Source organism: Harmonia axyridis, chromosome 4 (assembly GCF_914767665.1).
Source record: "Harmonia axyridis chromosome 4, icHarAxyr1.1, whole genome shotgun sequence".
Classification (NCBI taxonomy): Eukaryota; Metazoa; Arthropoda; class Insecta; order Coleoptera; family Coccinellidae; genus Harmonia; species Harmonia axyridis.
This window is the reverse complement of record NC_059504.1, coordinates 27661873-27687933: the sequence shown is the minus strand read 5'-3', so window position 1 is coordinate 27687933 and position 26061 is coordinate 27661873. Positions and strand designations below refer to the sequence as shown.

Genomic DNA, 26061 nt, shown 5'->3' with positions numbered 1-26061 from the left:
AAAAATTCCAAATCAAAGTGAAAAATCTACTTATTCAATTAGAACCTTATAGTCTCCAGGAATATTTTGAAAAAACAAAGTAAAACTTAAATTCTGACGTCATTTCACTTAATTTGTATAGTTTATGTTATGTAACTACAAATCATTTGAAATAAAGAAATGTTATTATTATTATTATCCGACTTTTGCCTATACGCGTAGGATTTTTCCTCGCCGTCGGCTTCTCACTCCTCGCTAAGAGGAACATTCACTCAATCCCAGATATTTAAAATATCAGAAGGGCTGAGCTCGGTCGTGTCCGGTCCTTGTGGTCCCCCTGGTTCTCGTCGAACTTCTGGTCCTCTTACACGCGATCCTTGGACCTGTCCTTCGCTTCCTAGGAATTTTCTCACCGTCCTTGCAGTACCTAAAAGAACAGCTTTTTGCATTATATTACATATATACTCACTAAGTCCTAGTTGCTTGATATTTCTCTTGAGATTTTTGGGTACTATTCCTGTTGTTGAGATGATAATTGGAATAGTTCTCGTTGATATCATTCCCCACTGGCGCTTTATCTGAAATTCGAGGTCCCTATATTTTGAAATTTTTTCGACCTCTTTTTGACGTATGTTGTTGTTATTAGGTATTGCTACGTCGATGAGTATTGCTGCCTTTTGTTGTTTATCAACTAGCAATATATCTGGCCTGTTGTGAGGGACTGTTTTATCAGTCAAAACTGTACGATCCCAGTACAGTTTATAGCGTTCGTTTTCCAGGATGGTTTCCGGTCGGTACTTGTAGTATGGCACTTTTTCAGAATTAATTAGTGTTAATTTAGTTGCCATTTCTTGGTGTAGTATCTTTCCTACTGCATCGTGTCTCTCTTTATATTCATTTCCTGCAAACATTTGACATCCTCCCGTGATATGTTGGATTGTCTCGTTCGTTGGACAACCATAACGGCATCGATCGTCAGTAATAGTTCGATCCTTTATGATATGTTTGCAGTAATTTTTTGTTGAGATCACTTGATCTTGGATGGCTAAAAGAAATCCTTCCGTTTCTGGATACATCGCACCTGATGTGAGCCAATAGTTCGACGCTTCAATGTCGACATGATCCTGGTTCACCTCGTTGAAATGTCGTCCATGTAGGGGCTTTTCTCTCCATCTTTGCAGTTTTTCTTGGATTGTCTGGTGGTTGTATGACAATTGCTCCTTGTGCAGTTGTAAAGGTGTTGATTCGTCTGCTTCACACAGTACTTTGTAGATCTCTGACGTGCCTGATTTGTCTTTGAAGTATGTTCGTAGGCATTCAATTTGACCATGGGCAAGTTCCATGATGTCTAGCAGACCTCTGCCTCCTTTATTCCTCGGCAGTGTCGTCCTCTCAATGCTACTTTTCGGATGGTGCTTGTGTGCTTTCGTCATCAAGGTTCTCATTTTGCGTTGCAGGTTTTCCATATCTGTTTTGGTCCATGGAATGATACCGAAAGAGTATGTAAGAATTGAACATGCATATGTATTGATAGCTCTCGTCATGTTCTTGCTGTTGAGGTTTGTTTTCAAAATTTTGTTGATTCTCCTAATGAACTCAGTTGTTAAGTCTTCCTTCATTCTTTGATGGTTTATTCGTCGGTTTTGTTTCATTCCTAGGTATTTATAAAGATCGTCCGATTTCATTGCTTCTATCTCCTGTCCATTGGAGAGAGCTATCGGTTCATCTTGGATTTTTCCACGCACTACGCTAATAGTACGACACTTGTCCAATCCGAATTTCATCCCCACGTCTTCCGAAAAATTTTCCACCAGTTTGACCATAATTTGCAAGTGGTTTTTGTTGCCTGTTATAAGTTTGAGGTCATCCATGTATAGCAAATGATTGAGTGCAATATTATTTCTGTTTCCTTTCACATTGAAACCTTTTTCAGTAGCATTCAGTTGTTTAGAAAGGGGGTTCAGCGCCAAGCAGAACCATAAGGGACTCAACGAATCTCCTTGGAAAATTCCCCTTTTTATTGGAATATCTTTAGTAGTTATGTTCGCTGTAGAGAGTTCGATATTCGTTCTCCAGTTGCACATTGCATACTTCAGAAAGTTTATTGTAATTGGATCGATCTTGTATATTTCCAAAATTTTTGTCAGCCACCCATGTGGAATAGAGTCGAAGGCCTTCTTATAGTCAAAATATGTCATAAAAAGATTTCTGTGTTTTTTGAAGGCTTGGTTGCATATGATGGAATCTATTATCAGCAGTTCCTTCGATCCTAGTGCATTCTTGGAACATCCTTTCTGCTGTGCTGTCATTATATTATTTGTCTCGCAATGTTTGTAGATACGAGATGCTATACATGATGTGATGATTTTATATATTGTTGGTAGACATGTAATTGGTCTGTATTTTGATGGATCCGCTGTGTGTTGCATATCTTTCGGTAAGAGGTAAGTGGTCCCTGTTGTTAAAAATTTGGGCATCTCCGTTGGATTACTTATAACATCATTTATGGTTTCAACTAGCCTGCCGTGTATACACCAAAATTTTTTCAACCAAAAGTTGTGGATTCCATCTGGGCCGGGTGATTTCCAATTGTGTGTGTTTTTCAATATTTCATGGAATTCTTCTATAGAAACTGCGTTATGCGGCATTTGTTCCATTGTCTCACAGGATTTCTCTTCATTTCTTATCCAATCAGCCTGGGAGTTGTAGGGGGTTGGTGTAGCCAGTTGATCTGTCCAAAAATTCTCAATATCCTCGACGGTTGGATAACTTCCTGGTGTTGCTGACATATTATTGTTTAACATTCTATAGAATTTTCTTTCGGAATTTTCAAAAATCATATTATCCTGTTTTCTTCTATAGCTCTCATTGTATCTTCTGAGTCTTTCGGAGTACACACTAAGTTTTTGTTTCAGTGTGTCTAAAATTTGTTGAGCATTTTCATTGTTTGGATCATACGTTGTATGTTGCCGGTGACGATCCATTATTATATTCACCATTTGTTGTAATCTTCTAGACGGCGAACCTTTTGCAAATTGGGTGAGCCTCCCAATTTCTTGGCGGATGCTATGAACTTTGTCTTCTAGCCTTTTTTGCCAATGTGGTTTATTTTGTTGTTTTTCTCTGGCTGGTTGCTGACTTTTAGGTTTTGGCTTCACACCTAGCATTGTTGCTATTGAAAATGCTGCACAGTATATGATGAGGTGTAATGATTCGAGATCATGGTAGTCAGAAAGATACTTGGGTATAATCTCCTTGTTGGTCATGGCCAGAAGATGAGATAGTTTCTTAGATGTCCTCAATCTTGGCAGAATCGGTCGTCTCAATGGATCTGTGCCCTCAAAATCTATAACGCATCTATTCATTGTGGCAAATAATCGCTCCAGTAGTTCTCTTTGGTCTTCTTCTGGATTTACGACGGGTGCAGCATATATATTCCGTCGTTGAGCATCACTTATTGCTATCACATCTGCTTTGTTTTGTTCCTCAGAGTTCATTTGTGCATTGATGTTGTGTTGGTTTTCAGCACAATCGTAGTTTTCTTCAATTGTCGTTTCGTTGTTAGTGAGGTTCCTATTCTGTAGCCTCAGTTGGACTTCATTTTTTATGGTGTTAAGTCTCTCATCGGGTACAAGTTTATTTCTCAATATGACCCGGTATTGGTCGGCTACTCTTTGCTCAGAAACTTGAAGTTCGGGATAGTTTCTGTGGAATTCTGCAAATAATTTTTGACGGTAGCCTATTTTATCCTCTTCCATATTAGTCACTTCATAATATATGCGCATGATCGTTTCATTTATCGAACTTGTCCATTTCATGCGTCTTCTTGGTAGACCTGCTTGGGTGAGTGCTGGTTGGGGATCCTGCGCAGCACCTTCAGCGGTCGGAGAAACTCGTGTTATTCTTCTCCTAGAATGTTGAGATTGTGGAGGCGTAGCATTTTGTTCGACAGACGCCCGTCTCCTTAGCACTCTGTCACCGACGTCCCGCATACTGTCATGTCCAGCGCCGGCTCCAGACACGCCCTGACGAACCTCAGGCAGCGGCTCTATATTCCTATTCCTTAAATTCACCATCATTCATGGGTTCCTCCGTGTCGTGGGGGAGACGGCCTTTGATCGCTTTTTACGATCCGCAGAGCTACGGTGGGAGAATTCTTGAGCTGCTTTCCACACGGCTTCGTCCGTTACCCTGGACAGGGACCCTTCGACAGGTTTCAGCTTCCCGGGTCAGAGAGCTCCTGGAATCTGCGGTGGGCAGGAGTCGATTCAACTCTCCTGATAGGTGAATCGCTAGAGATTCACCTACCCTACCGCTTATTATTATTATTATTATGTAAGATAAATTGATAAAGTAAAATCTTAGTGCTATCAGAGTAAATGAAAACAGAGCATCATACATTCCACTGTATGATACAAGAGTACCGAAAAAAACCTCAGCAAAAACTCTGTTTCCTCGTATACGTATAGTGATTGGTTTTAGTATTTGTTTATAGAAAGAGCTGACATATTTATATTCAAGGGCTACCTCTTCATCCAAACAAAATCATTTCCATGTTGTTCTGTAATAGATTAGAAAGCACCACTACCTCCAAAGAAAAAAACTACTTAGATGTCAATGATATTCCAATGAAAAATGTAATATCTCGTGCTCCAGATGGTGCTAATACTAGTATGAAAAATGGCTGCTCAAAATTGATGAATGATGCGAATCCAGAAATGATTTTTGTGCATTGTGTTATTCATAGGGAAAACTTGGTAGCTGTTCTGAATGAAGTACTACATTCAGTTATAAAGTGTGTTAGTGCTATTAAAGCTATTGCCAAATGTGGTCCTCTACTCAAGCTATTTTTTGAAGAACAAAATGAAGACCATGTGAGAATTTCATTTCATACTGAGGTAAGATTAAAGTTCGATTGTCCAATCAACTCGTAGTTTGAGATCTAAGTGACAAAAATGAACTGAAATTTAACACAGAAATCACCACGATAAAAGTTTTATGAAACCCACCATTAGTGAATTCTTTATGCGACAAACTTGTTAATAATCAATAAGAAAACTATCGCTACCGTTTCCATATTCATATATTCAGCTGAAGGTGTATGTAGTGCGGTAAATGATTTACTGGTAAAAAAAAGAAATCGGCTGGATATAAAACAATGTGGAGACTTGAGACTGAAGGTAACCAAATTCGAACCTATGTAATATAGAATCTCTTAACAGTAAGCATCTCACTAAAACAAAATAATTAATTAATATAGAAGGATCTTCATTAAAATTATTTTGAATTTGAATTTCAGTTTTTCATTAAATAATTTGCAAATTTACTAATTGTGTTTCGTTAACAATTTGAGAGTGATTTCTTTCTAAAACATATCACTCAAGTTCCTTATGTGAAGGATTCAATCTTTTGAGTTAAAAACTATATACTTATGTTACATAGGGGGGCAGAAGAATTTCAGAAAGATTTAGGTTAGGCATGGCAGAAAAAAGGTTGGTTAACACTGGTCTAATGTATGTCCTCGATAATCTTCAAAAGCTTGAACCAATTGTGAAGTATTGGCATTGACATAATTGTTCACTTGGCCCCAAAGAGAAAAGTCTAAATGTGTTAAATCACTAGATCTCGGTGTCCAATTGTGATCACCTCTTTGGGAAATACCACAGCCAGGAAACTTTTATTGCAAAATTGCAGTTCTTTCGTTGGTTGTCTTCTTGTTGAAAATAAATTTTGTCCAAATAAATATCCTCCAATTCCTACCATAAAAAGTCATTAATCATAGCCAAAGATTCCTAAGATCGACGAGGAATCGACACTGGGTTTTCGTCAACACTACAGCATACAGTAGCAATATTTTCAGTTGTTCTTAAGCGTTGTACAATGTTTCGATTCTTCACATCACTAATGGCCAGTTTTATAAAAGGATAACCGACGGTTGAGCCGTGCGTCAACTACCAAATGCCGTATTTCTAGAAATAAATTTGGGAGTTGACGCAACAGTTGAACCGTCGTTTATCCTTTATAATACGGGCCCTAATTTGTCCCAACAGCTTAAAATTTTTCACCAGTTTCATTACAACCAGCCGACAAGATGCTCCACAATAACCCAAAACTGCTTTAGTTTTGAGAAATTGTCACCATTCTTGTAGTGAATTTTAACAATTCCATTGCGTCGTTGAAGCGTGTAACGTTCGATTCTTAAAGTTTTCACTTGTCAAATATCGAAAGATGATAGCTTCAAAAGTGACATCTGCTCAGATAGGGGGCTATTCAAAATGTAACCTCTTATTGAATAAACCCTGTATAAAAATATAGACGAAATACCGATAGTATTTTTATTTCTATACATAATATTTGGAAACCAGTGGTTAACAAAATTTGATACAAATTGTACAGTACACGTGGATAGTTATCAATTCTGATAGTCCAGACAGGATGTTTTTTCTCGAAAAGAAGTGATTTCTATCTATTTCTAAGAATGTTCTATACCAACTATGCGGAATCATAAAATATTAGTTGAACCTTAATTCCTGGTTATATCATATGTTTTACATTCATCGTTGTATGTTATTGTTTCCCCTAAAAAAATATTTGCAACAACCTTAATGCTTCAAGTGTCAAGTTAAATAAATGAAGTCATAATAAACTTCGAACAAAAGAAAGAATATCAGAACGAAATGTAAAAAGTTTATATTTTCATCATCAGAAATTGCGTTCTCCATGTACCGAAGAGTACTTATGAGAACACTAACTTGATTCAATCGATTGGTACCTTATTCGATACTTAATTATTCAATTCCATTCAGTCTGATTCATTTGGTTCTATTGATAAAAATTATTATTGTTAGTGAAAGCGTTAAGTAGGTAGTTGAAAATTAAATTGATCAATTTCAATTTATTTTCATTTCAAGTAATCAATTATTTTAGGATGATTCAAATATGCATAGATGATTCGTTCAAAGCATAAGACCGCCTTCACCTATTAAAGCGGCATTTATTAGATTGAAACAATGCAAATTTCATACAAGAGTTTATTATCTGCCTTAACTCACGAAATATCTCTACCCATAAAAACACTGCAGTTATTGGATTTCTTTCAGAGGTAAGAGAATCAATGCGATGTCAAATAATTTTCCTGCAAATAGCTATTCGGTCTTTTTGTTTCTGGAAGCAGTTCTAGACAGGTCGGACTAATTTTTTTGTTCGATATTGGACTATTCGCATTCTAGGAAGTAAAACTTATTTCTACTTTGATGATATGTATATTCATCGCCATATGATATTCTCAAATTGAAAGGGTGAAACCTTTTGAAATTCTTGAATATTTAAATGTTCGAGTGACTGTTTCATGGTGTTTAGGATTTTTTTCAAATGAAAAGTGAGTTTCTTTTTTATAAAATTTGAAAAGTTATTCATTGGACCATTAGGTTATCCAGTGTTCAAAATATTAATTGATAATTTCATGATGATCAAAGCTTTGTTTTCCTCGATCGATTCAGAAGTTCATCATTCGGAATAGTATTCTAATAATCGAAATTGAATGACAGTTATTCTATTCTCACTTTTTTATTATTCAAATAACATTTGTTTCGGTATACAGTAGCGTCTTCAGATTTGACAATTTGAATAACTATCTGAATTTGAAGGAGCTACTGTGTAGCCTAACAAATGTTATTTAAATATTAAAAAAGTGGAAATAAACTATTATTTAATTTCGAATAAAACGAATATGTACCAATAAGTTGGGCAAACAATGAGGTTATCTGTAGATTTCCGTGAAATATTACCCCATTTGATACAAATAATAATCAGTCATCAAATATTAATCCTGTGAATATACTTCCTTCTAAAATTCGAATCAAGGTATGTTGCAGTTTATTATATAGGATACACTGAATAAAATAAATTAAGTTTTTATATTAATTGAACAATTTCTTTATATTTGTCATTTTCAGATCAGGATCCTTCGAAAAAATACCCTTTTCCTGAATATTCAGTATTTGAGATTTGGATTAAGTGAAATATTAATATTACCTAGTAGAAAAATGATAGGTATATCCACGCTCAAGTTTTTTTCTATATATAAAATTTGATGCAAAAACTACTCTCTGAAAAACGAAATTAATGAAAAACGTGCAAAAAAATTGTTTCTAAATAGAATACTGTTCACCGTACTTTAAAAATTAGAATATTGTTCTTATTTTGGATTCAGATCATTTGATTTTGCTTCCATAGTTATGGAAAATCTTCTCAATAGTATTTACTGTTAGCAAAATATGAATCAGATGAATCCAATCAAAACATTCATCCTGAAAGATACTATCGTTTCTTCAAATATAAACATCAAAGCGTATCGTTAAGTTGATCTATGAAAACAAGTAAGTATATTCAAATTATATATAATAATTAATTTAAATGATATATATGATGAGTACGTGAGTAAATTAGGAAGATCCAACAAACAGGACCTTGAGAAAATGAAATAATCCTTAGACTCGAGTATATTCATTTAACATACTTCAGTAGCATCAAATGAGTCATAATTTCACTCAATATTTCACATAATTCTGGTTCTGTTCGAGGAGGAGATTTTGTTCTTTCATTTTTACTTCTACCTACATGAGTAAATTATTAATTAAGTGAGCATTTGCTCGATCACCAATAAAATAAGATCCTCGCAGTTACAGAATTCGGACATTTTTAACCGTAGTTTAGTCGGTTTTTCACATTTTCTAACTCTCTGATGTAACTGTGGTCATTGTACAATGTATAAGATTATTCTATTGCACTCAATGCGTCACTATAAATATAATTGAATTAAAATATACACAGAGCTCAGTCCATTAACAAGAATCAACAGAAATTCAAGAAAATTAAGAGAATAACCAAAGAGAATATAAAATTTGAATTGAAATTATTTTTCAACTTAGTATCGAATTCACCACCCATGTTTTTCGTCAAAGGAGTTTTAAAGAATAACCACTGCTCTAAAAAAAATTATTATCATTGAAATCAAGAAAATAGTCCTTTATTACCATTAAAAAGTTCCTTTGGACTGATGGTTTGCTAGTTCTTCAGAACGAGTTGAAGCAAAAGTGGTGAATTCGATTCTAGGCTAGGGCACCGTTTTTTCCCCGTAAATCGGTCTAGCAGTTTCGGGGTAGTTCAGTCTGTACCTGATTGCTCTGACCGATTTCCATGTTTGTTGCGTTGTTAGAACGTCCGGTCATCTTCTCCATAGAGTCAGACTGATAAAGGGTCCATAACTATATAAGATCACTTTTCTCGAACTTGAAACGAACAGACTGCACGTAAACTAGAAGCGCGAATTTGTCTGAAACGGTCCGTCGACTTGCCCTGAGAAACGTTCGAAGTGAACTAAACCGACAGAGAGAACGGAGGAGGTAACAAGAATACTAATTAACGGGCGAATTTCAATGAATTAATGTGAGGTTTTATTCGCTACGTCAGAGCTCAGGTGAAGGAAGGGAAAGCCTTCACACTTGTCCCACCCTTCAAACCACCATCTCTGATTTATTCCTATTGTATAAGATATATTCTCATGAATGGAATGTACTGATGTGTTTATATTTTTTGAATGAGTGCGGTATGAATATCGATGTATTTACACATGTAATCTGTAGGTTGGTACTTGTTTTGAACAACTGAATTATAAGGCATTGGCCATCATGAATTAAAAACTTCAGGGTTTTTTGTATTACAGGAATATCATTTATGTTTTTTATTTCGTATTCATTGTTAATATTTATATAATTATTAGCTCACTAACAAACATTACCATATGAAAGGTCATGTAATTTTAACGAAAAAACATTGAGGGGGAACATGTTCGATTTGAATTATTTAAGGAAATGAATGTCTTCAAAAATTTCATTCATGTCTATTAATATGATTCATTGAATAAACTAGAAGAAAAAATTTTAAGGATCAAAATAAAATTAAAATCCTATGAATACAGTACATAAAATTTCTGCGAAATTTTTTCAGATTTTATTTTTGGCATACAGGCTTGGAAAGTTTTTTTCAACTCAACCACTATATGGATGAGAAAACTTGTTCACTCTGCTTCAAAATCCTCCTTTCAAAACTTTGATACGAGCTCTTCTCGCTGAAATATCGAACTTTGAATTGAAAAGGACCTGTTTGTCTTTAACCATTAATATCTCAACAACTAATAATTGCACAGAAAATTTAAGGAATGTTTCGAAATCTTGAATGAAATCGCTACAAGTTACTATTGGTTTTTCGAAAAAAAAAATTTGAAAAGTTGAAAAAAAAGGGCTTTCGGAGGTTTTTTGGATAATCAAACGCTGAATTGAAAATATCGAAAAAACCATCAACGTTAAGTATGCGTTTTACAGTTCAATATCACCACAAAAATCCCACAGATTTTCCATTTAATCCATGGAGTGGTTTCTTTGTTTCATTCGATCGTATTTTCAATAAGATTAAGGGATAACGATTTTTGGTTTGAATGTTCATAATCTCCCACAAAATGAAGAAATAAAATTTTCAAGTTTTTTTTGCATTTTTATCAATAACAGTGTTTAAATTCAAGAAATGGATTTTTTCTACTAAAATTTCGAAAGAATGACTTTCCACACGAATTGACGTTTTGAAAGTAGTACTTTTCCAAATTCATGCGGAAAAAACCCTGCACGCATATGCATACGGAAAGTGAATAGCAAGAGTTTTTTCGCGCGCAAACAGTAAGGAGTCACATCAATCATAAAATTTGGGCATTTCTCTATGCGCCAATCATCATAAAATTCAAACATTTCTCTATGCGGTTGAGCGCACAAAAATGAAATTTTCTAAAACGTCAGTCGGCGATATAGGCAAATCAACATAAGCGTTACGCCACCTGGTGACAATCAGAGTAACTGAAAATATTGACATAGTTCTTGCATTCTGCTTTGTGTTTGTGTGATATTCTACAAATATTTATATTTTTAAATCATTTAAATGGTTATGAGTCGTTCGAATCGCTATTGTTCAGGGAAAAAAATTCAAATATCGATGTCCATGCTTTCCCTCAAACTGGTGATAAATATCGTGTTTCGTTGGAAGGGAAATTTGGGAGTAAAGTGCTGATGGATCGACAAAAAGCTTGGCAACTGAAACTCAAAATCGGTAAACCAGTGACGAGAAACGTGAAAGTAGGTTCCCTGCATTTTTTCGAAGTAAGCACGGATTACACATGAAATTTTGGGTTATATTTATGGGGATAATCGTTTACCGATTCCAGTTCTTCACAAAGTTTTTGAAACAGACTGCTGTGCCTTCCAGTTGGATCTAATACCACAAAGGAAGAACCTGAATGTTCTAGTAGTAGATCTGAAAGATTGAGACAAATAAGTATCAACAAAGAAAAACTTATTGCTGAAGAATGCTCTTGTGAAGAAATCAAACCTGCTGTACAAACTACTTCCCAAGATGAAATCGAAGTTTCACAAGGTCTATTACAGCTTCTTAGGGTCAGCCTGATTAAAATGGGTGTAAAACTTTCAAGGATTTTGAAGTGAAGTGAATACTCCTAAAGTGTCTTCTTTGTGTGGCCTGATAACAACAGATAGTGCTCTAAACAGTTTTACTGGTCTCAATAATAGATATAAAATTATTAGATATAATACTAGAAGCAGTACAATCTGTTTACAGTGATCAAAGATCACATCGTTCAACCATCAGCGTATTGTTTTATTACTAACCAAATTGAAATGTGATCCTATTTATGTGAAATTATCTCTTTTTTTTGGAATTTCACAAGAACTGTGCCAAAGATACATTTATTAAATGCTACCCATTTTAAGTAGAGTTCTAAGTTGTGTTATGAAATTTACAGATTTTCCTGAAATACAGAAAAACATGCAAAAAATTTTCGAAGGAATTAGATTATTTGAAAATAATTAAATACAGCATTTCCCAATTAGTATGCAGCAAATTGACAAGTTGTTCATAAATTGATTTTTCAAAAAAATTATTTATAATAGACAAAAATCATACTGAATTTTTCATTTTGAAATCTTCAAAACTTAGGTACCTTTACCCAATATTGGAAAAATTCCTTAGAAATATTTGGACAGGTACTATCAAATTCTATATATTTTTATTTCAGGGCATACTGATGATACTTCTCTATCACATTTTATGAAATTATTCAATTGAATTTTCATTAGTCCAGCCATAATATGATTGGATAAATAGGTTTCAATATGATTACCTTTTTTAAGTAGCATAATAAATTTATTTTTAGAAACATCTTATGTAAATTGAGTTATCTCTCAATAAAGAAAGAATGGACATGTGACTTCCTGTAGTATTCCTAAAAATTTTCAGTACATTAGCATTTGTAATACTTTGTTGGGACTGTAATACTTATAATTGAAGGGTAACGTGGAATGCCAATCAAGTCGAAAACTCTCCAGGAAAAATATTGTTCCCAACTCATGTGGAAAGTGCCTTTTCCGCACTCAACAGCTCAAACTCCGCTTCGCGTCGTTCGGTCAACTGCAGTCTCTTGCGGAAAAGTATCACTTTCGACACTTGTTAGGAAAATAACTATTTTTAAATTTTGAAAAAAATTTTTTTTTTCCTTTCGATTTTTTTTTTTGACTTCAAATAATTTAAGACAACATGTTATTATCATTTCTGATGCGATTCCGCAATTAACGTCGAAATAAAGTTGATAGATATACCCAAGGGAATTTCGAACTCGATATACTCGCTTTTCAGAAATTGCATATCTCAACTTTTCATCTATCGAACTTTTACAACGCTAAAAAAAGCCAGTTCATTTTCAAAACGAATTTGCAAAATTTGAGAAATTTGATTCCCTATCATGGTTAGAAGAAGTGATCCTTTAATTTTTTTGAAAATTCGATCGAATTTTCCTTCGCAATCATTGATTGGTGAGATATTAATGGTTAAAGACAAAAAGGTCCTTTTCAATTCAAAGTTCAATATTTCAGCGAGAAGAGCTCGTATCGAAGTTTTGAAAAAGGAATATTGAATATTTGAGCGAACAAGTTATCTCATTCATATAGTGGTTGAGTTGAAAAAAAGTTTCCAATTCTGTAAACCAAAAATAAAAACTGAAAAAATGTCACAGAAATTTTTCTCACTGTATTCATAAGCATTTTTTGATCTGAAGATCACTAAACTATAGTAGGATTTAGTAAATCCTACAGTCCAACGTATTGGAGGTATAAACTAACGAGTTGCGTGCACAGCTGTTGAGATGTAATGTTGTAGTTTGTAGTGCTTTGTTCTTTTTTATAAAGACTGTGTTTATGATGGCTGCTTTTCGTCGTAAAACAATTGACTGTAAGTATTGATATTATTTTATTTTATTTGTGGTGCTTGTTTTATTCATCGCATATATTTTCTAACAATTTCATTCCAACAGCTATTGAACAAACAATGTCAATTATTGTACCTTGTCCATTCAGTTGGAAAGTAGGACATAATAACTTTATTGCTAAACGATATTCTCTTTCAGCGATTTTTGGGACGAAAAAACGTCTTTACTTTGGAGTGGACGATGATAAAATAGGGCAACTTCTCGATACCGACTGTTTAGACCTGAAATTAGATGATTTTTGTGATGATGAGGATGATTTTGACATTCAGGAAGATATTCAGACATCAAACAACTCCCATGATGACTATTTGAATGAACACAATTCTGATGAAGAGCCTTTCAGTATGATTCGGAAATAGATTACCATCAATGGTAACCAGAAGCAATCTCTTTATGTCTAGTACTTCCACTTTATCAGCCACAAAAAAGAAGAATCTACATCTATCAATTGTAGCGAGTGATTTGAAAAACGCTGTGAGATGTGAAAATCCAGGTTGTAAATTAAGAACCAAATTTTATTGTGAAAAATGTAGATACCTCATTTTTTTGCTTGGCAGGCAACAATAACTGCTTCGGAAATTTTCATTTGCGGCATAACCTATAAGGAAATCGACTTGATGTTCATCTCATTGGACATATTTTTTTTTCAAGAGAGTTCAAGATATGCACGATATTCCTACATCATTCTAGTTCGAGAAAGTGAATCGATTATACGCATAGGATATTCACAGTGAAAATAATTCGCGTAATTGTGACTAAGGAAATTCTCTCATTTTTTTGTCTTAATATTTTGAAAACTATGAGGACTGACGCAATAATTTTAGGAAGGAGTAATTGAGAATAGAAATCTTGATGTCTTAGACATAAAATGAAAAAATATTTTTTTTTTTATTTTTTTTTCATTTCTTGTATAATCGGAAGTGCCGGAGCTTCGAAAATATTTCAGCTGAATAGGGCATCATGAACAATGTCATACTCCGAATTTTCAAAAACGTTTTATAGGCAGTCGACCTTGAAACACCCTGTATAAGGTGTTCCATCAAAACAATCGAGTCAAAAAACGCAATATCTTTGAAACGGATAATATTTTTGAAAAACTAATAACGGGATGCTCCGACAAATCTGCGGACAAAAAACTACGTTGAATAATATAGGGTGTCCCAATCAAGATACACCAACTTTGCTCTATATCTCTAAAACGGTAATTATATTCTATGGTCGATTACGACTATCATATAATCCATAAAAATTACTGAAAAAACGTTTTAGAGTTATTTGAATATCCCAAACAGAAACCAAGCTATAACTCTAGTCAATTCCTGACTCCTCTATAGGCATTCTCTCACGCAGGAAGGGGAAAAAAAGTAGAAAAACTGGCTGATTTCAGGACTGAAATTGCCTATTGCTTATAAAATCCAGGATTTCAGCACTTGTCGGATTTGGAAATAGAATTTTTGAAGAAAACGAAAAGATCATCAACACTCTAAGAATGTGCGGCTAGATAGTCGATCACATTGGCCTGTCTAATTAAGATAGGTAAAGATATAAATTTCCCAAATGCTCCTCTTAATAACTGTGCTCACAAATTTCAAACCGATATTTTTGATAACTTTTTCGCTTTGTAGCATATATGACCTTTCTTCTCCAAAAAATAAAAATCATTTCTATGGAATCTATTGGCAGATTTTGGTAGTTTCAGAAATATTTTTTCAAACTTGACCAAAATGGCCAAGGATTTTTCATCAACGCCAGCATCTTCAGCTCCTGTTGAAAGACAATTTTCCAGAGCTGCTCTTACAGTTACAATAACCCACAATAGGTTAGGCGACAAATCTATAAGATGCCTCATGCGTCTTAGATCCTGGATGGAAAATTATGAAATCAAACAAAGCCTGGAGGTTACTCAATTCTCAATATTAAGAAACTTTTTTTTTATAATTTGTTATTTTGTTATGTTTTATAGTGATTTAATTTCTGTTTCTATTTCAAGAAAGTCGATATGTCTGGTTCTCTTATAATTTTAAATAATTTCATAAGTTTAATAAATAAAAGTTTTTTTTGCAAGATTCCTTGCAACACTACACAATAAAACTGCTAAAAATCAGGTAGCTTGATATAATTTAATTAATTAATTAATAAATACTTGACTGGACTTGAGATTGAAGAACTATTACCTGACTTGAGCTTGTCTTGAAATCAATTCAAGCTCAAGCCGAGTAGCTTGAAAATCAAGCCAAGACATGAATCCCTAAATATAAAAAACTATCATGCATCCTTACAAAATTCACGAATTGAACGAGGAGGATCCAGACCACCGTTCACAGTTTTGCGAAGAACTAATGTTACGATGCGATGAAGACATCAATTTTTTCATTTTTTGAATAATATTCAAATTTCTGACTTTTCGCCTGAATGAGAAAGTGAATCGTCACAATCGCAGGTATTGGTCAAGAAAAAATCCTCATTGGACTCGAAAATGTAACAGTCAACGCTACGAGAAAATGAATGTTTACATTGCAATAGTCGGACGCCGTTTAATAGGGCCTTATTTTTTTGAGAAAACCTAACAGCAGATCGTTATTTGAACTTTTTGCGGTTTGATTCAGAGCCTGCTCTGGCAGCAATGTTTCCAAATGATCGCGAAGCAGATGTACCCCACCAGGATATTTGGTATTAACAAGATGATTGTCTTCCTCGCTTAGGAATAAACGTCCGTCAATATCTTGACTCCACATTTCCTGGAAGGTGGATACGACATCGAGGGCTCATTTAGTGGTCCCCCCGTTCCCCAGACTTGACCCCCTTAGACCTTTTTTCGTGAGGTCATTCAAAATCGAAGGTGAATTTCAATAAGCCAAATAATTTAGAAGAAATACGGCAAAGAGTTCGCTTTGAAGTGCAACAGATCACTCCTTAAGCCCTTGAGCGAAATGTCCAAGTGTTTACAGTAGTAGCAGGCGGACACAATTTGTCCTAAATTTTGTTTGTTTTTCGAGTTGAATAAACATTTTCTCCAAGAATGTTTCATTTTTTAACACAGTAAATGTGTTATTTATTTCTCGTGAAAATTGTTATCTACGGTACAATTCTAATAAATCAGCAAAAAAATTGAGGCAGAAATTTGAATAAAATTTTGAAGTCACTCTTTAAAAATGAATGACGTCAAAAGTAAAATTTTATGTCATAAGGTGGTTGAAACTAAAATTGGCCTGTCCGAGCGTTCTGCTTGAAAACATTCAATAACGGAGTTATCTATTTTGTTCCTTACTTCATCTACACACTGTATACATATCCAATTTTATTTGAAACCCACCCATATTTTAGAAATATCGACTTAAAAATTTAAGGAATAAGGTAATGAAATGATGCCACAGATTCTACCTTTCGCTAGCGCGTCTCAAAAAATGACCTTCTCGCGATCAAGTAGCATTCAACTCACCTCATCTCCAAGGTATCTGTGAACATATTTCACTTCAGTTTCTTCATCGTTGTCGTCGTTAAAATCCGAAGAAAGTAGAGCTTCCTTGTCCGGTAATATCCTGACATACTCCAAGTTACCATACTTTTTGGTAGTCGACATTATGTTCTCTCAAATTACACCTACACACTTTTAACATCGTATCTTGCACTCTCGCGAATAGTGAAGAACGTTAGCAGTACTATCCACTTTCACTGTCTATTCCCAGGCAGTACAATTACTCCCCTAGTAATGTTTTAATAATTTGAGCGTCGAGAGTTTACGCTCATTAGGGAAGATAAGCATATATGCGGTTTTGGTTATCGCGCATTATAATTACCTACTTTTATCTAATCAAATTGTTACCTACAGTACATACAAACTGGAGGAAAAAGTAACCGGAAATTTGTCGAAATCAATGGAAACTTCGAGTTAGCCACATTCAAGGAGGAAAATAAGCTCTATTGGGTACTTAAAATGATAAGTAGAGTCGATTTCTACCCGTCCACAATATTCTTATTGAATAACTAGGATTTTAATGTCTAACAATATATTCTAATTAGTATGTTTGATTATATATTATTTAAATTATTCCAGGGGAAAAAAATTCGAAACCGAAATATGTTGTGTACGGGTATAATAAATTAGACACAAGATTCACCGAATAATAATTTATATTCAAAAATAGTAGAATTATAAAATCTCTGGAATGAAGTCCTTCTATTCTAATCAAAAAAACATACAGGGTGTCCCGTAAAGACCACGTCAAACCGAGGGAGAATGTAGATCAAAGGATAACCCACCTGCTATGACAAAATTCCTATAATAAAAGTCTTACCGTTTTCGAGATATTTTTTTTTTTTTTTGAAAATAATGAATTTTTGCCCCTTTCAACAGTTTTGCCCTTACGGTTGGTACAATTTTACATCTTTCTGGTTAATTTTTTCAGTAAAATATTGCTGAAGAATGATTTCAACGTTCACATTAAAAACATCCTCCGAAAATTTTAAAGGGGTACTATGAGAAATATTTTTATTGGAAATTTTGGTAGTGGATTATTTTGTTCATGAAGTTTAGCCCATCGTAGTGGAAAAAAAATGTACCGAGCTACTGCTGCACATTACACCAATAAATTGTCGTAAGTAATATCATAAGGGCATCTAATTTTTCCGAAAAGAATCGAAAAAACACGTTGCTAAGTAATATTTTGACAAGAAGCATGAGTGCTGGTGGCAACAAAAATCCGAGTCGAAGACGAGGATTTTTGCACCTGCACGAATGCTTTTTGTCAAAAAATATTACTTTGCAATGTGTTTTTTCGATTTTTTTCACAGGAAAAATTAGATGCCCGAATGGTATTTGACAAGACTATTTCCTGAGTAACAGATTATTCTGCATGCATTACCTATGTATAGGTATTAATTTGAAAACTGAAAAACAGATACTCAATTTTATTTCATCCAAAATACTACAAATTTAATTATTTATGGTACAATTAAAATATAAATTGCAATTTTGGTACACGGTAGGGGTATTGTTTGAAACTTTTGTTGATTCATTGAAGATGTGGGGTGTAGGTACATCATTAATGTAATCTGTTGAGTGAGAAGCGGGAGGAGTGACTGCAGGATCTTCTGTTTTCTGCTTTTTAGCTGGAGGTTCTGAGGCGTCACTTCTAAGGGTGTTTATGATGTTGGAGTAGTGCTCATTATCCATTTGTAGATAAGGTTTGATTGAGTTGGCTGAACTGTGGCCAGTAATTTTAATTAATTGTTGTTCACCTACCCCTGCTTTAGCTAAGTTACTGACTGCTGTCGACCGCATAGAGTGGTTTGTTATTTTTACTCCTTTTGTATTCAATCCTGCCTTCTCTGCCGCTTCTTTAGTCCATTTCGAAAGTTCATTTTTTCCCACTGGAGTGTTTTTGTACCATCCACCTGAAAGTTCTTTGTTCCATGATGGGTTAATCGTTAAGAATAATCTATCAGTTGTTATTCTAGATGAACGTTTAACCATCAGAATTTTAAATAGGCGGACTGGAAAAAAGGTTGGGTTCTTCGTGTTAGGGACCAGCCATTTACTTTCGGCCATTTTTTTTCTCCACCCTGTGCCGTTTTATTGAAGAGAGGATTATATTCTACTCTTCCTAAAAAGTTGGATTTTTGAAAATCAGTTATTTAAAAAAATGTGTATTCTACCTGTTTTCATCCCAGAATTATCCACTTCCTCTTTAAAATAATGAACTTTGCAGTTTACTGCTTCTCCACCTCTCCAGGCAAGTTCCACTGAAGCGATATGGTAAAATTTCCGTTGGAGTCTTGCTGGAGTGTTTTCATCCCATAATGAAACCATTGCATGATACTCATCCAATTTCAATGAAGCAGAGCTGCACTTCCTTTTATTTGCACACGTCTGCAAATTCCTTCTTTTCGCATTACGAGCTTCCCTACTAGATGGGTCAAAAATTATTTTCCACTTCACAAAATACATTTCTTGCATTTTTTTTGCAACGGTGTTCCACATTCTCTTCACGACTAGTTCTTTGTAATTTTCACCGTTTTCCTTCTTCATATTCCACGCCCAATCTTTCAGAATTAGGTTTAGTTGTTCTAAAGTTGTGTTTTCCATAAGCTCATAGTTCTTTGCTTTGCAGAATGTCATGAACTGTTTCCATATTGAAGTATGAGTTCTGAGGGTATTATACGGTATACTTTTCTCAATCGCCAGATCAATATTAGACAAAGAATCGCTTCGAAAGCGACTCATTTTCACGATATAAGCTGACTAACTAGCACTTGACAATAAAATCAGAAAAAATTGTTGAGCGTCGTTTTCTGGTGTCCTTGGAGATTATAATTACGTTTGTTTTCAAAGGTATTGTAATTTTTGGTGACAACAACTGTCAAGTTTTGCCGCGGGTAAACGCGAATAAACTGCTGACAGGTCCTGCCAAACAGTTTTTCCACCTAGAAACCATTTGTAATTCAAAATTGCGCGTTTCTGATTGGTGCAAATTACGACGAGGGAAATAGTCTATTTTATAGTGATTTCAAAGAGGTATCACACAAGTCATTTGTTATTCAAAGAAAAAAGATATGGCTGTTTTTATCCAAATGGGCTCGTTTCTGACAAAATCACGTTTGTCAATTCTGTTAAGAAATCTTCGAAGTTGCATTACTTAGTGAACAATGGCAATTGTTTACGTGCGAAAATATTACTCGCATAATTATTCACTTTAACGAAATTCAATTTTGCCGGCAAATTTTGGAAAACATCATGCAGATCCAGATTTTTTCAATAAGATCATTACCAAGGATGGGTACATGAAGACCTAAATCCTCTGGACTTTTAATATTGGTGCTGCCTAAAAGACAAAGTATACGCAACACCCATACGTGATGAAGCCGAATTGCGGATGCGTTCTCTCAATTCGGCTTCATCACGTATGGGTGTTGCGTATACTTTGTCTTTTAGGCAGCCTCAATAATAAAAGTCCATAGGATTTAGGTCAGGTGAACGAGGAGGCCACAAAATTTCACCTTCTCTTCCAATCCACCGGTGGGGATAAGTTCTATTCAAATGTACGGTAACTTCGAGTCCGTAATGTGCTGGGCATCCATCATGTTGAAACCACAGACTACGTTGCAGCGCCAGTGGCACATCTTCCAATAAAATGGGCAGCTGGTTGATTAAAAATTCCAAATAATTGTTTGCGTTCAGTGATGGCGGCAGTTCGATCGGGCCCAAAATTATACCATTAAATATTCCAGTCCAAAAATTGATCTTGAATCGATATTGTGATTTATCTTCTCTCACCTCGTGTGGATTTATGATATTCCAGCTATGCAAATTGTGGAGATTCATGTACCCATCCTTGGTACAGGAAGACTTATCGCTCCAAATGATCTCATTAAAAAAATTTGGATCTGCATGATGTTTTCCAAAATTTGCCGGCAAAATTGAATTTCGTTGAGGTGAATAATTATGCGAATAATATTTTCGCACGTAAACAATTGCTATTGTTCACTAAGTAATGCAACATCGAAGATTTCTAACATAATTGACAAACTTGATTTTGTCAGAAACGTACCCATTTGGATAAAAACAGCCATATATTTTTATTTTTGAATAACAAATGACTTGTGTGATACCTCTTTGAAATCACTATAAAATAGACAATTTATTGGTGTAATGTGCAGCAGTAGCTCGGTACATTTTTTTTCCGCTACGATGGGCTGAACTTCATGAACAAAATAATCCACTACCAAAATTTCCAATAAAAATATTTCTCATAGCCCCCCTTTAAAATTTTCGGAGAATGTTTTTAATATAAACGTTAAAATAATTCTTCAGCAATATTTTACTGAAAAAATTAACCAGAAAGATGTAAAATTGTACCAACCGTAAGGGCAAAACTATTGAAAGGGGAAAAATTCCATTATTTTCAAAAAAAAAGAATATCTCGAAAACAGTAAGACTTTTATAATGGCAATTTTGTCATAGCAGGTGGGTTATCCTTTGATCTACATTCTCCCTCGGTTTGACGTGGTCTTTACGGGACACCCTGTATATTATATTATGACTTATCATTTTATATTACCCTACAGGGTGGCCACTTTTTCAATGGGATTGTATTAGTAACTTTTAAACCATAAGAGTTAGAAGGTCGGTCAAATGGAGAAAAAGTTGCATACATAGAAGCATTATCAAGCAGTTCAAACAAATCAAGATTACCAGGGCCGGTTTTCGAGATATCATAAGAAAAGTAAATTATGTCATTTTGATTTTTCTTTTTTTCCCACTTTATTTCAAATATTATCAAAAAATGTTACAGGAACTTTTTATTCGACAGTAAATTATCCTCAATTTGACGTAATCAGATTTCGTATCCAACGTTTCGTACTCTCTGGGCCACCCTCAACCTCATTTTTTTCAATACGGACCTGCATATTTTATGACATTTTTCGAAATAACTTTTAACGCTGAATTCAACGATATATCATACAATGTCATTCAAAGTAGATTTTCAGGTGATTTTCACCCTTATCCAATTTTCTTCGGGTCGGATCTGTATTACCTTCATTTAGTTTAATTAACAATATGCATTATGCAGTACATTTCGATGAGAAAATCAACTTACCCATCTTGAACTAAATGGAACATATTAGAATCAAAGCAAGAAACCAGTATACTGGTTTCTTGGTTCTTCTTTTATAATAATCATTTGAATATTTCAATTCATAATAATTAAACGAAAGTATCATTTAATGAAAGAAAAATCAAATGATTATTCGAAAGTGAATGAAAATTAATGAAGTAAGTGTTCGAAAAGTCCACCATTTTGTAAAATGCACTTTACGGTTCTGGAACCCATACTTCTTATACATTTGCTTGTTTGGTCTCCTTGAATACCTTCCAAAACATTCTCAATTTTCTCGCGAGGTATCACTATTGTTGTATTTGTCATTTGAATAGTTGAAACAAATTACAAATTCGAACTTTATTTTGAGATCATTACGATATAATTTTTGCAAGGCTTGGTATTAAAATTTAAAATCATTGTATTCGCGTCTCTTGACTATTTTATTACCAGCAGTTTTTAAAAAATTCCATTCACTGGCCACAGTTCTCGATTTTTTTTCTGGGTTCGATTGAATTTGGGTCAGAACATTGATATCGTTAATAGACTTGTTTTTTCTTACATAAACACCATTAAATTTGGATGATGGTCAAAATCACCTGAAAATCAACTTTGAATACCATTGTATGATATATCGTTGAATTCAGCGTTAAAAGTTATTTCGAAAAATGTTATAAAATATGCAGGTCCGTATTGAAAAAAATGAGGTTGAGGGTGGCCCAGAGAGTACGAAACGTTGGATACGAAATCTGATTACGTCAAATTGAGAATAATTTACTGTCGAATAAAAAGTTCCTGTAACATTTTTTGATAATATTTGAAATAAAGTGGGAAAAAAAGAAAAATCAAAATGACATAATTTACTTTTCTTATGATATCTCGAAATCCGGCCCTGATAATCTCGATTTGTATGAACTGCTTGATAATGCTTCTATGCATGCAACTTTTTCTCCATTTGACCGACCTTCTAACTCTTATGATTTAAAAGTTACCAATACAATCCCATTGAAAAAGTGGCCACCCTGTATAACTTGTTATTTATTGTTGTTTGTTGGAAGAACAATCAGATTTGAATCAGAAATTAATTGTATTTTTAGAAACTGTTTTTCGTTATATTTTTTCTGCTTCAATGAACTCATTTATTTATTTATTAGTTATTAAAAAGTTTTGAAAATTTATTTAAAAATGAATTGAGCTATTATAACGGTTCTGAAATTTCATTGGAAATTTGTTCGAATGCTAAGCCAATTTTCTGTAAACCGAGGCCCGTACCTTATGCTTATAGAGAAAACTGAAAAATGAACTGAAAGTGTTAGATTTAGGTGTTATTGAAAGAGTTGGCCATTCGGAGTGGGATACGCCATTAGTAATTACGTTGAAACCTAATGGTAAAGATATAAGATTATGTGTTAATTACAAGGCAACAATAAACAAGTATTTAGTAGGTGTTTGTAACCTCAAAATTTTGTAACCTCAAAATTTCGTAACCTCAAATTTTTTTTCACATGAACTACATACTTGGGTATCCGCGGCTTGCCTCAGTGGAGACGGGAGGATTCTTCTGGATGGTAAGATATGATAGGTAATGCAAATAGGCGCCAGGTGAATTTCCCCCGGAATACGTTCAATCAGTACCTCACAAATGAGATAATCGTCGAGATATATAGGGATATGTCGTCAGACAATGAGGATTGTAATCCTACTAATAATAATAAAGTTTATTCATGATTCAATACAGTAACATTAATAAACATGTTTACCACAGAGGTAATAATTTATTTCTAAAAAATTACCTGTGCGTGGTGCCTATATTCATTCGAACTCAAAAACTTATTCTAATATACATGAACAATTATTATTTACATAAATTAAATATTTTTTATTCTTGTGCACTCTGCTATAATTAGAATCCTGCCAATATGTGTAACCTTTTTTTTTATCTGTTGTTTCAAGTTCTTTCTTTAATAGGTTTCAGATCCTTAAATAGTGAAAATAGTGTCATCATCGTGTTTTAGTCCCAATCGGTGAGTTTTAAAAATTTTTCACTTTTATTTTCTTCTCAGGTAAGTTCCCTTTTTCAATTTCATTATTTCTTAACTAATTAATCAATTGATTAACTTAATTTATCTTTATTAGATCTTTGTTTTATAATTTTTCATAACTAATTTATTATTGTTTTTATCAAATCTTTGTTTTCAGTGATCCATATTCTAAGTTTTATTTTGAAGGTCCTTGTTTTGTCAATAATTCTCAGATCATCAGGTAAACATTTATATAACCTTGGCGCCAAATACATGAAACTTCTTTGTCCTATTCTCTTCTGACTCCTGTCTATCCTATAATTTCTTTCCCTATTTCGCGTATTGTGTTCATGTTCCGGCAATTTGATTTCAATTTTGTTCATAAACACACGATGTAAAATCTTCTGAGTATATAATTGTCTAGGATCAAATGATATGATAATGACAAATTTCTCTATAACACTTGCATGAAAATGACCTTTTACTTGTAAGTGGTATATCGACAAAGGTAATGAGATAATGTTATCTTTATGAAACTGAAAGTCTTCGTAGTTTGAACCTGCGTGGTAATGAAATTCTTCACAAATAGTATATCAATAGAAAATAACTAGGAATAGGCAACTTTCATAAATACAGATATTTCAACAATCCAAAACTTGCGTTAAAATCCTTAATGGTCCTCAACTTGATGGTTCTTCTCTCAGGAACTACTCCTTCTGAACTTCCCCAATCTCCTCTTTTCCAAGTTGGCTGTCCCTTGAAATCGATCTCCAGAGTTTTCGATAACTCAGTAATAATCTTATAGTTCTACGTAAAAAATACGTGGTGCTCCACCAAGACGTGATGACACAACGACGTTCTACTAACACCCTGTAGATAAGGAGTGCAAATGAGGTTTCGACAGTTGAGTTAAAGGGTTTAATCATTATCATGTAGAAGAGAAATTGATCAATATTAATAACAAGAAAGAACGAGGAACTTTTCAATACATACCCAGTTGTTCGGGGGCAGTCAATGAGACTTCTTTTCCACTGAGTGGAATTTTTCAGTGAATTCCAACCAAATTTCACCAAATGCAACCCAGTATACGGCAATAACTATTAAAGAGGAAATATCAGATGGTGAGAAACATTGCAGAAAGTGTACACTACGAAACATACCTGACTGACGGAAATTCCAAAGATCACCACATGCAATTAGAGCATTAGAATATTCAAATAAGCTTCTTTCGAGAAAAATATGGAAAATACCAGTTTCTCCAAAACGAAAAAGGGCTTGGATTGTCAATAATGCACAAAATACTACTGATAACTCTAAGTCGAAAATTCGAGAAATCGCAAATGATCAGCTCCTAACCCAAATTGCCATAATCACAAAGTCCCTGGCCCGTCAATTTTTCTCACTAGAATACCTATGATCGACAGTTGTGCGATAATGCACGCAGTTCGAAATATAAAAAATAACATTAACCTATAAATGATGAAAAATGTCATAACAAACTTTGAGCACGTAACATGTTAACCATCCATTGTCACTAATGCAGATAATATTTGCGATTTTACAGGTAGGTGAGCAACTCACTAAGTTAGATAGCAAGGATGCAGGATGCTTATAATCAATTGAAAGTTGATGAAAATATATGGTTACTTTTAGCATGAAGTACGTATTTAGGGACCTATTCCACAGTTTACCCTTAACCCATAAGCTCTCCTTAAATTGCTTAAGCTTCGCCTAAAGCATTCCACCGACCGCTAAGCGGACCTTAAATCGCTCTGAATTTAAGAATGGGTTCGGCTTAACCGTGATAAGTGGAACTTAGGAAAATAATACCAGATTTGACAGAAAACGTCTACAGTGTACAAATTACACAAATTGAATTGGAGTATCCGAACGAAGACATTTTGCGTTTATTCTTGTTATTTTGATGATGTATAATGATTTTGATTTGGGAGAATATTATTTTTTAACGATTCAAGCCGTATATTCAAGAGAGAGGAATGTTAATCATTAATAGTTCGCAATAGGTATCGAGATTTCTTTTGATTTTTAACAAAAACAGGTCCGTTTTCCGAAGTGTTTGTGA

At 34.1% G+C, this 26061-nt stretch overlaps 2 protein-coding genes across 4 annotated transcripts in view; both read right to left on the bottom strand.

The window, feature by feature from the left end:
* The window catches only part of LOC123677684 (venom dipeptidyl peptidase 4-like), a 68475-nt gene extending 51400 nt beyond the window's left edge, over window positions 1-17075 (bottom strand). The window contains exon 1 of one of the 3 annotated variants that reach the window (XM_045614355.1): window positions 16800-17075. In XM_045614355.1, the coding sequence (XP_045470311.1) occupies window positions 16800-16940 (141 nt within the window). In that variant the 5' untranslated portion in view covers window positions 16941-17075. Of the gene's footprint in view, window positions 1-9014; window positions 9034-9155; window positions 9376-16799 lie in introns of those variants that run through there. The other 2 variants (XM_045614356.1, XM_045614358.1) reach the window with 2 other exon arrangements.
* A 1266-nt stretch (window positions 17076-18341) lies between these two features.
* On the bottom strand, window positions 18342-19449 carry LOC123678204. The gene is made up of 2 exons (XM_045615100.1): window positions 19016-19449; window positions 18342-18963 (listed from the first exon to the last, which is right to left on the bottom strand). The coding sequence occupies exons 1-2, from the start codon at window positions 19443-19445 to the stop codon at window positions 18833-18835; spliced, it is 561 nt and encodes a 186-aa protein (XP_045471056.1). The 5' UTR covers window positions 19446-19449; the 3' UTR covers window positions 18342-18832.
* Window positions 19450-26061: the final 6612 nt, after the last annotated feature.

Coding starts and splice junctions, on each gene's coding strand:
- LOC123678204 (XM_045615100.1), bottom strand. CDS start 19,445: ATGGAAAACACAACTTTAGAACAACTAAACCTAATTCTGAAAGATTGG. Junction 18,964..19,015: donor TAATTCTGGGATGAAAACAG/GTAGAATACACA, acceptor CCAACTTTTTAG/GAAGAGTAGAATATAATCCT.